The sequence below is a fragment of the Eufriesea mexicana genome, unplaced genomic scaffold, assembly GCF_001483705.2.
Source record: "Eufriesea mexicana isolate 0111107269 unplaced genomic scaffold, ASM148370v2 scaffold474474847, whole genome shotgun sequence".
Taxonomy (NCBI): domain Eukaryota; kingdom Metazoa; phylum Arthropoda; class Insecta; order Hymenoptera; family Apidae; genus Eufriesea; species Eufriesea mexicana.
In genome coordinates this window covers 441312-452708 of record NW_016907894.1, presented here as the reverse complement: position 1 = coordinate 452708, position 11397 = coordinate 441312, and the positions used below count along the sequence as shown (strand labels likewise).

Here is an 11397-nt window from a genome sequence, read left to right as displayed (position 1 = left end):
TACTCCATCGTAAGCGCACGCAGACATGCGCATTGCGGTCTTATGTGCACGTACCCTTCGTATAATACGTATGTAAAGATGTAAATGTTTCACGACTCCATATAGGCTTTCCCTGAGATTACGTGGTGAGCTTTCGTCCTTGGCAGAGGTAATAAAAGTTTCCTTTAACAATGCACTCACGCGCAGAATAAAATAATAGTCGCTCCTTTTGGACGCTTCTTTACCCTTTTACCGTATACCGTAAATATACAGATGTTTTTTCAAATTCGGGGTCACGGAAAACTGTTCATTGGATCGTAGTTCGAACGTATTGGTTTTATATTCGTTAGCTCATTTATCGTTTAAACGTGTCTACCATTTTTCAGCTGACGTATTTATGAAAATTATACCTGGTAAATGACTGTACGTTTACATTAATTTTACGTAATTGCTGTTATGAATTATTTATTCATTTCGACAGAAACTTACGTCCAATAAATGATACATGTATTTAAATGGCATATACATTTTTCAGATTTTCTTAATCGTGTAAACAATACACACGTTTAAATACATTTACACCTATGTCTGTTTATATTTTGTATTATTCATTCCTTCCATAAATTCGTTTCTGTTGTATCCTTTCGTTGCATTAATTTATTTTTTCCGAAATAATACGAGAGTCATTATAACAGTAATTTAGAGGCATATTATTGTTGAATTGATTTAAACAAGGTTATATCAAATATACATACGTGTAAATGACTAACGGTAGAAGCAAAACAATTTTAAATACCAGCATTTTTAGAGTCTTCCATAACTCTGGGTCATTGAACTTACGAAACAATATTATATCCCTGAGTTAGACGTTTACTTTTTCGTTTTCTCCGACATATTCGCGTCGCGCATTCTACATACACATACCTATATAAAACATGTATAAATATCTGTCACTTTTCATCTTTTTCATACGATCTATAAAACTATCGCTTTAATTATTAATTAAAATTTCTTTAATTTATGTCTCTTAAATATATATTCATTAAAAAAAACATTATAATTTTGTAAATATATTCTTCTATATTTTTTATATATTTATTATTTACTATATTTACTATGTATTTATTTAATAACTATATTAATACGTTATATATATTTAAAACATACAAAGAATATATCGATATAATATAGATATACTAAATATTTTTGATTTTCTTGTTACAGATGCAATTAAAATGGACGTAGCAAATTACATCGATAATATACATGCAGTATAAATTTGTTGTCGCTGAGTATATACAATTTGGTCTCACAAATAGGTTATCAACATGCAAATGTATTATATATTTATATAGAAAATCATGTTACATGTTTATATTCTTAACATGCGTAAATAATCGACAAGCTTCTGTTTCACCAAACTGATAATTTTCAGGTGCCTGTTTCTCCTATCAATAGATATTTCGCATTCATCGTAACGATCGTCTGAAAGAGCGAGTTCCAAAGAAACTGCAAATATGCTTGTAAACTCCCATTCGTGGTGGAGTATGAAAACGGGATAAAAAAAATCATACGCGCTGAGGAGCCCAAAATAAGGTGAATAAAAAATACCTTGCATGGCCGACCACCGCGGTTTGCGGTTACAATGTGCAACGAAAAAAGAATTCTTCGTTTCGTCTCTTTCTCTCTCCTCTCTTCGTCAGGCTTGCCTCGGTCCTCTTGGTGCCCCGTCCTTCTCTCCGTTCTTCGTTCGTGAGACTTTCAGCGTGTGTAGACAGCCGGATTTATATTCAAATGAATCGCCGTGGAAGGGTCGACTTATCAACGTATCAAACCCGACGAGGCGAAGAATAGACAAGGGGTGAGTTGCGAAAGAATGTTTGCTTCTTGATCGATCACAGGTATCGCTCGAGAGAATTGTTATTAATTATCCCAGGAACTTGACAATTAATTTCGGAATATAAAATACGCCTCGTAATCGGGCCTGCGACAGAAGGGGCCAATCCTCGTTCGTCCATGTCACTATCAGACCGTTTATTCGCAAGGGTAAGTGTTAAAAATGGACGATTGAATTAATGGAAAAATGATCGTGCAGCGTGTATTTTCCATATCCCTAAGTAAGAAGGAATTACGGTTAATTTATGATTTTTCTTTCGCAGTTTCCTTTTGGACCGAAACGGCTCTCAGGATGCACGAGGGGAACACTGTGATTAATACGCGCAGGTTTATACACATTCGGAACAACGTACGGCAATTATGCAGATAGATGCCCGATAATGACGACTGCTGTTTTTTAAATATTACGCGGGAAATAATGATCGTTCCGCGAGCAAGCTCCAAAAGTTTTTCGAGGGCGCAATTATCGGTAGAACGATTTCCTTCGTTCGCGCCGCTACATGACTTTATTTAGCTTTAGTTTGTTGAAACCGGTTGCAAGCGACTTCTCTCCTCTCTTACTGCAATACCGAGAGTTCGGTGCTCCGCATCATTTAGGGTTCCTCGGGTGGAGGAAGGAATTTCGCGTTCACCACGCTCGACAGCTTCTTTCGCATAGAGGTAATCCTTGGTACAGAGGCTTTCGAACGATTTGGTATTACATACTTCAATTTATCGAGCGTCTGCTAATTTATAGAACGAACTTTTTCCCGTATGAGCCTCATTTTTTTGCCGGGATAGGTAGCCGTTCGTCTTACAGACGTGTAATTGGCTTAGATTTATACATATATGTAACGATTATGGATTTGTAGAATGTTGGGAATGTAATGAGATTATTCGTTGGAAGGTTAGACCGGAGAAATATGTGCGGTTAACGTTAGTATTTCTGAGGCTTTAGATACATGCAAGACTGCATTTTTTGGGGGACATTATTAGAGGAGTACGTTGTTTACATAGCTTTGTAAGTAATATAAGTATATAGTATTAATATATAATAGGACTTTTGGGAATTTAGACATAGGATTCAATATTTTGGTAATTAAAATTGAAGATGTTACTTCTAAATTTTCATAGCTATAATATTGTCATAACTATATGACATTATTGTAGATATATTATATTATAGATATTATATAAACATATAATAGCAATTCTGGAATTTTCAAAGCAAGCCACCATTTATTTGCAATTCAAATAAATAAAACTACTAACTATACAATTTCATAAAGAAGATAACTATTATATGTATACATAATATTCAAGTATCGATACATAGTAGTACTTAGAGAATTTCCAATACAAGCCTTAATTTTGTTTCAATTCAAGTAAAGATATAATACTATAATACTATATATATTATATAGTATTAAAATATAATAGGACTTTTGGGAGTTTAGACCTAGGACTCAATATTCTGGCAATTGAAATAATTAAAATTGTTATTTCTAAAATTTCATAACAAATGTATCTATAATATGACAATATTAATAGACACATAACAGCAATGTTAGAACTTTGAAAGGCAAGCCTCCATTTATTTAAAATTCAAATGAATACAAATATTAACCATACAATTTCATAAGGAAGATACCAATGAACATTATATGCATACAGTACTTAGAGAATTTTTAATAGAGGCCAAAATTTTGTTTAAATTCAAGTAAAGATATTGCTTGCCAAATTTTACAAATAATTACTTCATTGCCTCTTAACTTTCAATTTGAATTAAATGTAACATTTAACAGAAATATCACAAGTATACGAGGAATTTTGCAAGAAATTCGGAAGCAAAATTATATTCCTCTTTTCAGCGACCAGAAAGGAATCCTGTTACGTTTCCAGCAATACATAAAATCATCGCGTGTATACATTTAAAGCCAAACATTTCCGCGAACAGAAACATTGTAATTCACGCGAATAATTTGCTTGCAATTCCGATATTAATCAGGTTAATTAGCGAGCGTGGAGCGATCAAATTCCCCGTTACAAAACAATTAAATTGTTAGGAAGTGGAATGAGATTAAACGCGGTAGCAATAAATAATAGATAACGATCGCGAGTTAAGATAAAACGAAGATGATCGGTTCCTGGCGGGTCGGGAGAATTTTTAAAAAGCTCCGATCTTCGAGGGAATGACGTTCAAGTGCAAAGAAATTCGGTCAGGGCCGTCATACGACTCGATCTTCCGCTTTTTGCCGTTAAAGAGTCGCGTCTTAATTATCCTTTTTTCTTATCTGCCGGAGCTTGTAAATTACATTCCATGGCTGAGCCGAAGGAAAGCGGATCACCGTGCTTCGCATTAGATCGAGCGTGGGCAGCTTGCGTCATTAAGCATAGTAACTTACGGTACAAGAATGACTTTGGCTTTGGCGGAGAAAGTGACCGGGTGTGGCCATTGCGAGACATTGTACATCGCGCACATTTGTATACACCGGCCACGAAGAAGGATTTTCGTTGTTCGCTCTTTGACAACGTCCATTGTTCTAGCCATTTTTCCCTTACCTCAATGGTTAAGACGTTTCTACGGGTAAAAGTACCCCTCCAACTACAGCCCATAAGGATGTAAATCTTGTTTCTAACAATGCCGCGTGTAACAGTGCGGCAATTATCATCGGGAAAGGAATTTGGTGAAAGAGATCGGCGAAGTCTTTTTCTTTCCACGGATTATGGCCGACGCGGATCTACGTCCGAATGGGACTTGTTTGAAATGAAAATTAACGCGTTGCACGTCCACGTTGGATTTCCGTCGCTACGAGGAACGAATATTTCAGAAAAATCCATGTCAACCCTTTGCACTCGAGAGTCGACCATCGAATATTTGAGAAAAAATGCATGTCGACACTTTGTACTCGAGAGTTAACCTATAAAAATCACTGTTCGATCAAATTTTCAAAATCGATGATACTTGACATGTCAAATATTAAATTAACCCTTTGCACTCGATGATTTTTTGGCTAAAAAGGGTACGAGTTGAAAAATTTGTTGAATTGAACTACTATAAACACGTAGAATTATTTAATTTCGATATCTCGCACAATGTTACATTATTTTAAATTTTATATATTAATTAATATCGAGCTTCGAAATTTTATCAAATGGCGACTGAAGGGCAAAGGGTTAGATATTAAACGATGCGTGCAATATGAAAATACTTATTTATTATTTAAAAAAATTATTTTTCTATAATTTCTAAAAAAGAAATCGAGTGCAGAGGATTGAAAGTCTTTTAGATTTTTATAAATCTAATCTACATCTATATGATTGTAAATGAAAGCAAGGAATGTCGCGAGCTTTGTAGACCAATCTATACTCTATCCATAGTTGCAAAATATTTTTTCGCGTATTTTCGTTTTCGAGATAGCGCAATTTGAAGTTCCGAGTATTAAGTCTTCTTATTAGCTTTCGATTAAATTGCACGATTTTTTGAACATAGAAAAATTGTTTTCATTCTTCTTTTTCTCTGACAGATACGTAAGTTATACATTTTGCAATCCAATTAAGAGATGACTTGAAATTCGTCGGAATTGTGACATGCGTTTTTCCCTAACAACCACAAATATATTTCTAATACTTCATGGTTCGTTAGCGAAGAAAGAGGATTTAATGAATTTACCTGTATTATTCATAGCCTGAAGTTTCTATTCTTATTTCGTGGATGAGAAAAGGAAGAGTGCAGTCTTAACTGTAATTACCAAAAGTGCATCTAAAATTACTAAACAGATATTATTATGGATGGTACATAATATATATTTTAAGGAAACGTATTGTATTTTTATGGGAAATTAGCGCTGGAAATATCTAACGAGTCACAGTGGCTTATTTCAGGTATTTTATTTTCGCTAAAATTAACTTTCATATTAATTCAGGTATTATTTATCTTTATCGTATCATTGCGGTTATTACCATTTGTGTATAGTATATTTAGCTCTTCGTTACAAGTGGGTAATTCTAGCGTTAATATCGAACAAGAAAGATAGGCACCACGTGCAGACAAGCGCATTTATAGTAATAGCGGAAACATAATATCGTATGAGAAATTTGTAATAGCTCGTTATCCAGATAAATAGCTATATCTAAATATTAACGTCAGCATTCGGTGAAACTCATATAAAGGAGGAAAATTGATAGATTTATTTATACGAAAGTTACATCGATTAGAAATTTCGTCGTAGATATTCGACACTCCTTTCTCGTGTATTTTATTATAGATTATTTAGTTTGGATAATATGGCTAATATTGGCTAGTTTGGAAACATAATATCGTGTGAGAAATTTTCAATATGTCGTTATCCAGATAAATAGTTATATCCAGATATTAACGTCAGAATTCGGTGAAACTCATCTAAAGGAGGAAAATTGATAGATTTATTTACACGAAAGTTACATCGATTAGAAATTTCGTCGTAAATATTCGATACTCCTTTCTCGTGTATTTTATTATAGATTATTTAGTTTGGATAATCACGAATGACATTTCTGTCAATCGTTATCCGCAATTTATCGGCGTAAAAGCGATTTCTGGGCCAAACAAGGTAACTAGTTTACTCGTGGAGGAATTAAATATAATTTACGGGGACACGAAATTACTAAATCTTGTCTAGACAGCATAATTACCGGACATCGGGCAGGAAATGAAATTTACTTTACGATATTCCCGGGGATCGCTCATTATTGACACATCCTGTATAGTTTAATATAATTTCATCTCAATGAAATAAGTCCTTTCTTCGCAGATTGTATCGTAAATCCATCATGTCTTCGGCTGATGTTTGCTTCGAATAATGAGGAGGATGTTAAGCATGTCCAAACTTAAAATAAAGGATGAAAAACCGTCTTCGTAAGCAGCCTGCAAAAGTTCGTACCAAATTCGGTGAGTTTAATATTTATGTTTCCTGTTGAAGCCGGTTTGTCGGTAGCGCTATTGCGAAACACGTAAAAAAAGTGCGTACACATGTGGATCATGAAAAATCTTTAAATGAAATAAAAAAAACAAAAGATTGCCTCACGATTGATCACATACATGCGCGAAATTGTATATTAATGCAACATCGATACGAACAGGGCAATCCCGATATTATAAAAACTACTATACAAGCTTTACAAAATTACAAATTAGACATTATGATTTTTATCATTACTTTATTACCTTACCTTTAATATTGCTTTATTATACTACTTTCATCGTTACTTTACTATATTATACTTATTATCATCTTACTATATTATTTTTACTATTATTTTCTTATTACGTTATATTATATTGCACGTATATTCTTGCAGTATCGAAAATCTGGATGCCTACTTCTGCGTTAACCATCGCACACGGATCACCGGGATGCCCAAGATGGAATTAAACGAAATTAACAATGGCGAGGACACGTCGTCCCTGGGGTACACTTTGGTACCGAAAAGGGTGAGAGATATGGTGTTAGGCTGGTTCAAATCCGAGCATTCCGATCGTACATACTCTAAGCTTGAAAAACACGGTTTTCAGGAATTCAAGAAACGTATGACGCGTGCGGACTTACTATCAAGAAAGTTAAGCCACCCGAACCAAACGTGCAAACGGTTTGTCCGGTTTTCGAGGCAGAGTTCATCGAACCCTGGTTGCAAGGGATTGATCGTGTACGGCTACCGAACGTGTCGTATGTGCGCAAACGATCATTGATCTGTGACGCCCGGCCGCCTACATGTTATCTAGCTCGAGCTCAAACAAGACGCGCTGCTTAGATCCAGAAAGGAAACATTCTCGTGTTATCACTTTCACCGGGCGACGAATAATTTTGTAAGCGATTTCTGGGCCAAGGTAAATTATTGCCCGCCGCCATAGCGCACACGCACGTCCCTCAGGAATTTTATTACGTGTCGTATCGGGAAAGCCATCCTCGAGATATCACTTCGTACACCTGGAGAGAGGACCTGCTCGTATTATTCTCCACGATCGAACAAAATTGCCACGACTCCGTCTGTAACTGGTTTCGTAATGAAAAAAATGTGGAACTTTCCGTGAGAATATTCCTCATTTTTCATCGTCTTAAAAATCGAAAAGAAACTCGTTAAACGTTTCTTCGATCATTCCTCATCCTCCAACGGCCGTTCTCCCTGGCTTTTCCCTCTTCTTCGCAGCCGTGGCGAACCCCGGGACCATTGTTAAAACTTTTTCGAGGTTATTACACGTACGATATGTAAATGCGTCGCTGGGTCCGGTCCTCGACGTCGGAGGACCAGCTTCTTTCTTTTTCTTTCTTTCATTCCGATCCTTCTCTCTATTTCTCTTTTATTCCACACTGCTCCTTCTCTCATCTTGTCAGGGGCGGATCAGATCGAAGCCGTCTCGATAAAATAGACCTGTTCGCGATAATGGCCAGCTAATTAGAATTCATCACAGCCGAGTCGCTTCGTTCGTCGGAATGATCTCTCGGAATTTTTTTCTCTCCCACCATCACTCTTGTGCCAGACAATGTCCCTCTTCTGGCTCCTAAATTCTCCGTTCGATTACGTTGTCTTGTCTGTTACTCTCCTTGCTTCGTTTTCTACGATTTTTCCTTTTGTACATTTCTCTAAGAAATTCGACGAAACTGTCTCTGTATCTCTTCGAATAGATCTTCCCATGTCTTTCTTACAATTTTTGTCTTTCTCTGTACAATTTTGCGAGAATTCGATCATCAATATTCGATCAACTGATCAATATTCCCTTCCTTAATCACATTTCGTGGAATATATCTTCATTTTGGACACGTTCCTTGACACGAATCGAAGACTGTCTTCTACAAAAATAGATATACCTATGTTTAATCTAGTTGCGAAGCTTCATTGGTCACGAAGATAGACACGTGATGAAATTCTATAATATGTAGATAAGGATTTAGCTATTTAGCTATGGATGTTGCCTAAAATGTTTTACCACTTAGACAATTGGTTGATCAATTTCGAAACTATGGTTATTGCTATTGGGAGAAAAAGCGAACGTTTGGCAATTTGTTCTGTGGAATAGAAAAAGAAAACTCTATCGGGAAGGTTTGCGTGGATCCGCTCCTGTTGTATGCCACTACCACCTCAGCATCGTCATCACCATCTCCCTGGCTCCTCCGTAACGGATAGGCTTCACCTCCAGAACGGAACTCCAGTCTGCTTCCAGTTTCTCCCTCGAGAATGCTTGTTGGCTTAGTCGGAGTTTGGCTCTCACAACGCGCGCTTCGTGGCCGCTCCACTGACTTAGACCATCAGAGAACTGATCCATGCTCTGACAGAAAATTTGATTTAGTATCGAAGATCTTGGAACAGCTTGCATAGTGTTCGTTGACCTTCGTTGCGTCGAATTATTCGGGGCGAATAAGCGTTCTCCTGAAGGATAGAAGGGGACTTGTTGAGTCTACCTCGCGGTTGTGTTTCACTGCTGTACAACGTTGATAGTGTTTTGTAATTGAAGGAAAAGAAATAAGATATCGTTGTTGGAAGGGATCGACAGGAGAGAGCAATGTGTGGCAAGCAATATCGTGGAGATATCGAAGACAGACAATGATCGACACTTAAAAAAGGTTCACTTATTATCTCGATTAAATATGAGGTCATAGTTAATATTCGTATAATTCAATGCTAAATCGATTATAGTACTGTGCACCATGATACCTGTTTTTACGGTTTTACTCCGGTTTTACTCCGTCCATGCTTCACTCTACTTACGGCTGACCCTGTTCATAATAATTAATGGTGTTAGACTCCGTGAATGCCTGCGGACTGGTCATGCTTGGCTCTCACAGAGAATAGGCTGTGGGTTATTTGGTTTTGTTAGTACTGAAATTATTTCAGAGAATGTTCGCGGATAATAGCGAATGTTCGTTTCTTTTAATTGAAATCGTAGCACGGTATAGCGTAATTCTAGACAACTCCAGCTCCTACTGGCGAAATTTGTGAAATTTTACGTACGTATTAATCGTCGAGTATACGATTAGTCACAGTCTGTTGCAATTTCCACATGCATTTATTTATAATACGAATGTTATTTCTACGGCTTATTATCGCGTGCGCTCGCCTAACGTTTGAACTTGTGAAAAGAAATTCTTCAATTTCAAGTGCAATTTAAATCGGACGTGACTAATTTATGTTGGAGAAATTATCATTAAATCACCGACTTTCGGTTTTCATTTCACGCAAATTTCACAAATTTCACGCAAAATCCGATGAAAGGTCTAAGTCGATTTGTAAATAAATAAATATAGAAATACGACCATATAACGTCGTATTAGCATAACAGTATAGTAGTATAGTAATATGTTAGTATAGTAGTATAATTTCATAGTAACATTGTAACACGACCAAATAGTACCACACTAATTCAACAGCACAGTAACCATAGTAACGCAGTAGCACATTGTTATAGTATGTCTTAACAAGGGACACAATAGTATAATATTATAGTAGCGACGTAGCAGTAGAATAACACAGTGGTGGCACAGTAACAATAATACTGCAATAGTATAGTAGCGATGTATCTAGTGTAACACCGTGTTGGTATAGTGACACGTCAGAATAGCAACAAAACAGCAGAACGATGTAGCCTTATAACAGTATAGTAGCGTGTAATTTATAAAACAATAAACTCCGAGAGAAATTTCAAAGTAACAAAGGAAGAGGAATGTTGAGCAATGAACATTTCACGCGTAATCCGTTAATAAAAGCAAATTGTCGCTTAAAATAACAATTTCTGCATCGATTTGTCGGCCGGGCTATTAGCGACACGCGTTAGTACGATTTCCATGGAGTTGCTCATTAAGAGCGCTGGTGTTCGCTCTCTTACCCGGCCACTAAATCTAATCAAATGAACCGACAAGCTTTAATTACCGGGGCGAATCGTAATTACAGGTGTGCCATTCCTCGGTGGAAAGGGAGGCGGGCGCATAAGGATGCGCTTACGCAGGAAACGGTGCAGGTCCCGGTGACGCTACAGAAACTTGGAGAAAAAGCCATACAGAGATAACCACGGAAGCACGGATGACGCGATGAGACTGAGCCCGATTATCCTGTCGTGGGCCACAGCGAGCTGGCTCGGTCCAACCGGAACTACGGCGATACGAGCCCAAGCCTCGAAGGACTACGAGTTGTCGACAGAATTCTTCCTGGTACCTAGCGACGTAGCGATGGACAAGAACGGCCTGGCCAGCGTGGCGAGTGTCATCAGCGTGCCAGCACCTAACAGGACGGTTTCGGTGTTCAAAATGCCTCCTGGAAAGAAGAGCCAGGAGATCGAGGCCGATACTCGACCGCACTCGAGGTCCTTGCTCAGACAACGACCCTGGGCTCTTCCTCTGGCGGCCCTCAGCGCAGCCACGATGCTCCTCATGGCTGGCTTCGAGGTTTTCGTACTGCTCAAGGTCGGTTCGTTTACCTTTACAACAGCCTTTTTCAAACCGATCTCTTCAGTCGATCCCAGGTCTCGCTTTGGACTAGGGAAATGTCGTTTGGTGGGGTGGCGAAAGGAATGCC

The 11397-nt window shown here is 37.5% G+C and overlaps 1 protein-coding gene across 1 annotated transcript in view; it reads left to right on the top strand.

Annotated features, from left to right (window-relative positions):
- The first annotated feature begins 10822 nt into the window (after positions 1 to 10822).
- LOC108555330 (uncharacterized) overlaps positions 10823 to 11397 on the top strand; it is a 10884-nt gene continuing 10309 nt past the window's right edge. Inside the window, exon 1 of the mRNA XM_017910909.1 lies at positions 10823 to 11285. Coding sequence (XP_017766398.1) covers positions 10914 to 11285 — 372 coding nt within the window. The 5' untranslated portion in view covers positions 10823 to 10913. The remainder of the gene's footprint in view (positions 11286 to 11397) is intronic.